Raw genomic sequence first — 4840 nt, 5'->3', positions numbered from 1 at the left:
AAGCGATGAAAGTGAGAGATTGCCGATGCATAAGCTCACAGAGAAACAAGCTTTCTATTCTAGAAGACAATTGGTGCTTTTCTGTTTCCATTCAGAAGCTTACCACTCCTCTTCTCCAAAAACTAAAAACACTAAAGCCTCTCTCTCTGAAAATGAATCAAAGTTGGCAAAATTGATGTTGTTACTATTGAGAGATTCTCACATTCAGAATAAAAAATCATACCAAGCACCTGTCCCCTCAACCTCGTGCTCTTTTTAACAGCTCCAAAAGCCAGAGACAGCTTTGCTTTTCACCCAACCGATTCATCACATCACCATCACTTTGCCAATTAGTTTCTTCTAAAAATATATATAAAGAAAGAACCCATCGTCAGGCTCACTGGTCCCACATCTTCTTCTTTACCTCTATTCGTTTTGGAACATACAGACAAGAGAATGATAGTAAGACCATTAAGCAATTCCCTTCCCCCAGCTCTATCCACTGTTCTACCAATGTTTCTTTAGCAAAAAAAAAAACAAAAACCCCTTTGCAATTTCCAGGGTAACAAAAAAAAAAAAAGAAAGAGAAGTCTGGGTCATTCATGGTCATGAATCAAGATTGTCAAGTTGTCAACCACCTAGTAATGATAATCATTCTTTGCAATCTCAGAAGCGACAACTCTAAAATGAATCACTGAAACTTGCTTCTTTTACCATGTCAAAGATCAAACAAAACTAACCAAAAATTGAAAAAAGAAGAAGCCGAGAAGAGAAGAACTATTGCCTTTCACAATTTCTACATAATCAGAGATGGGAGATGATTTGAACCTTACTGACATTGAAAAGAAGAAGAAGCAAAAGCAAGAACTAGAATAAGATATATATATATATATTAAAAGATATCAAGAATTTCCAAGATGAAGCCATTGCAAAGAGGGCAGTTACCTCGCTGAACCCAAAGCTCCCTTGAACAAAGCCGACAAAACGTATGGCCGCAGGGAATAAACGCTGAACCTTTGTGCCTAACCATGCAGACGCAACACGTGTACTCGATCCCACTGCTCGCTTCCACTATTTCTTCTTCTACCTCCTCCACCTCCTCCTCCGCCTCTTCCTCGTATTCCCCATCGTCGTCTCCCATCGTGTATCTCGATCCGGTCAGCCCCATTTGTCGGTCTGTTTCTTCTAATAAATCCATCAATGACATCCTCACCGGCTCCTCAGCCGCACCCGTTGGCGGAGCATTGTTCTCTGCCGCTGCAGCTTGTTCTACTTCGGCCGCGGCGGCTGCAGCTGCAGCAGCCGCTTCCGCTGCTTCCTGTGCCGCAACTGCTTCTCTCGCAGACAATGCCCTCTCCTCCGCCAATGCCGCTCCTAGTTGGCGCGTTTCGTCACGCGCCACAGGAGAATCGTCTTCGTCGCTGCTGTCAACGTCATTTCTGGCAGTGTTAGAGGAATGAATTCGAGTCGAACGAAGACGGGTATTTTGTGGCCTAAAGCTTCTCGAGGGTGGAGCATCGCTAGGCATGCTGACATCAGCAGAATCATCGTGATCGGTCCGAACCTGATTGTTCCCGAACAGAACCGAACCCCTCCCCGCCAATTCCAACCGAGAGTTCACAACTGGTGGGTCAGAAACAGGGGCACGTTCAACTCCATCCTCAACGCGAGTCGAGTCAGCCGAATTAGAACGAAAAGAACCGCGCCCCGAGAATTGTGATCTGTTACTATGAACATTAACATCCGAAGCCGGGATAGGAACCGAGGAGGTCCAAGCAGAGCCCGCTCGCTTGAGGCGGAGCTTCTTCCGAAACGTTTTCCAAGTCTTCTTGTCTTTGTTGGACCCATCGTCTCGTATAATCTCCAGAAGCGTACGGTTCTGAGCCGGCAGTTGTTCAGTCCGCTTAGCATTGCCTAAAACCGCATCGAGAGTCAAACCGGCCAGAGAATTCCGGCCGTTATCAACCACTGACATTTGCTCAAAAAGCGTAAGCCTCCGGTTACCACTTTCCATTGCATTACAGTTACACAAGAAAAATTTCACTCGTTTAAGACTATTAATATAAAATAAAATTTATTGGGAAAGTGAAGGGAAGAGAGAAAGAGAGTTCTTAGATTTCTTGGAAATGAAAGACCATAGAAAAAATGGGAGAGTTTGCTTGGTTTAAAACTTGTACAATTAAAATGCAAAAAATGTAATTAATAGTTGAAATGATGATTATAACAGATTTAAATAATAAATAAATGAATAAACATTGGATACCTTGAGATTGGCGTGGCAGTTTGTTGGGTTGTACAGAAACAACTGTGGTGAAAATATTTTTTCACAGCTTTCAATTATTCACCTGTAAAAAGAAAACAAAAGTACAACTAATATTTATTTTCATAATATGAGACAACAATCATATTTTCCCAGTTTTTCTTTTTATATTTCCAAATAAATAATATTATCATTCAAAAAGAAGAATTTTATTATTATTAAATAAAGTGATAAAATAAAAAGATAAGATGGGGCACGCACCATAAAGTATTTCCTTTCTCTAAACAAATTATCTTTTTCTTTCTCTTTTTCTTTTTTCTTTTTTCCTTTTTTCTTTTACTTTTTTTTCTTTTTTTTTAAGTTCATATGTTTTGTTTCTTCAATCAAGGAGCTTGGAGGGGAAAAGGAAAAAAGAGGAGAGAGCTTGGACAATTGAGCGAGTCCTATGCGGAACATGAGCGGTTTTTTTATTTAATTTCCCGGTTCTCCAAAATTAAAGGAAACTAGAAGTTTACTATTAAAAAAATATAAAATTTAAATTTTGATAATCTCGAATATAAAAAAAAAACAGATAACGCTAGTGGTAGTGTTTTAGAATATATCTAAAAATTAATAATAAAATTAAAAAATTTTACTTTGATGTATAAAATAATAATTTTTTAATCATTATTTAATGAAATTAAGAAAATTTTTATATGAAACGGTTGATAGAGTATTACTTTTTTAAATTGAATAATCACAATTCAACTTTTAATATTTTCAAATATCAATGAGATTAAAGTATATATGATTCAAGTAAATAAAATTATCAATAAAATAAATTAGAGACTTGAACTCAAATTTAATATTGTATAATTCAACTATATCCTTAAACAAGAGTGTTTTTTTCTTTTATTTTTGTTCATCAATAATTCTTAATTATTCAAATCATAATTTTTTTAATTAGTTATATTTAAGACGAAAATTTTAAAAAATATATATGTAATAATTGAAGAATCATTAATGTTGTATATAAATTTTCTTATAAATGCTGAGTTAACTGTTGTTGCTACAGAATGTGCAATCTTTCTGGGACAAAACCACGGAATTATTGGCGGCCGCAAATACAAAATTCAATTCGGCAAATGATTCAAAGTGAACCGTTAGGTGGCTAGCTGCCAAAATCTAAAACCCATTGGTGTTGACCAACTTGACCATATAATATTACATTATTGGCATTCAACCATTTCATAACGTAACTTGCCTTCAACTAGATAAATTTATTCAGTTATTTTAAAACCGATTTTTTATGCAACCGATGATTATTGTTAATATAATAATTGTTGGATTATTTTATCTTTTGAAAAAAAAAAAAAAACCGAGAATGATAATCATTGTTTATAAAATCACACTCTAATTTTTTATTTTTTAATTCTTAATTTATCTTTAAATTTTTTATTAAAAAAATTATTACGTTTCTAAATTCTTTTAAACCAGTAACTTTTAAATATAAAATCTTAAAATTTTAGAACCTTCTCCTTATCATGAAATCAATATCTCATTACCTTCATCAATTTCAATTTATACATTATTTTTATACATAACTTTTAAAATACATGTATAATTATGAAAAAAAATGTGTATGCTAATGTACCTAGAAAGTAGAGATGTAAGTGAGTCGAGTCGAGCTGATACAGTCTGAAGTTCGAGCTCGACTCACAACTCGCGACTCGATATTCGGCTCGAATTATCTCGAGTTTTATTTTTTAAGCTCGAACTTGATTCGTTATCGAATTCGAATTACTCGAGCTCACTCGATTAAACTCGATTAATATGTAAAAATAAACTCAATTTATATACTCGATAAGAGTTCGATTATTTATGTTCAAGCTCAAACTCAAATTCAAAATAATTTATTAATTAAAATAATAAAAATATATTTAAATATAAAAACTCGATTAAGTTCGTAAGTTACTCGAGTCGGATATAATAATACTCGAATTCGACTTGATCGATAAGTCGAATTATTATAGTTCGAATTCGACTTGATAATAATCAAATCGAATTCGAGTTTTTTTCGAATCGAACTCGAGTAGCTTATGAGTACTAATATATCATTTATACCTATACTATAAACTAAAAGGAAATGTTTATATAGATGAGAATGATTAAGCATAAGTTGTGACTTGACGCGTATGTTATCTCTTCTTTATAGTTATCTAATATAGATGAGCTCACATGTATCACCATTATTATTCCATAGCTTAACGGACCACCCATATTCTTAATGTTCTTTTGTTTCTATATGATTTGAAGGAATCGAATTAGACTTCACGGCAAGCTTATGAGTTTTAATCTCCAACTTGCAAAATTTTTTTATTATATGTCTTGGTTCATCGATATTTTTATTTTAAAATATTATTTTTAATTTATTTACTATAGCTATTTTATTATATAAAATATATAAAATAATATAAAATTAATAAAATTAATTCAATTTAATTTGAACAGAATATATTTTCATAATCAAAACTGAAATAAAATTGGATATAAGAAAATCTAAACTTAACATTAAGATTCAAAATTCGTATCAATTTTTAGTTTTTTTATTTATTTATTTCT

At 33.2% G+C, this 4840-nt stretch overlaps 1 protein-coding gene across 1 annotated transcript; it reads right to left on the bottom strand.

The window, feature by feature from the left end:
• Positions 1 to 666: 666 nt before the first annotated feature.
• Positions 667 to 2159, bottom strand: LOC111305412 (uncharacterized). Its single transcript, XM_022902939.2, has one exon. The coding sequence runs from the start codon at positions 1991 to 1993 to the stop codon at positions 872 to 874; it is 1122 nt and encodes a 373-aa protein (XP_022758674.2). The 5' UTR covers positions 1994 to 2159; the 3' UTR covers positions 667 to 871.
• Positions 2160 to 4840: the final 2681 nt, after the last annotated feature.

This window comes from Durio zibethinus, chromosome 21, assembly GCF_047325235.1.
Source record: "Durio zibethinus cultivar Kanyao isolate XHJ-2024 chromosome 21, ASM4732523v1, whole genome shotgun sequence".
Classification (NCBI taxonomy): Eukaryota; Viridiplantae; Streptophyta; class Magnoliopsida; order Malvales; family Malvaceae; genus Durio; species Durio zibethinus.
This window is presented reverse-complemented; position numbering and strand designations above follow the sequence as displayed.

Excerpts from the sequence above, each read along its gene's own strand:
- LOC111305412 (XM_022902939.2), bottom strand. The coding sequence starts at position 1,993 with ATGGAAAGTGGTAACCGGAGGCTTACGCTTTTTGAGCAAATGTCAGTG.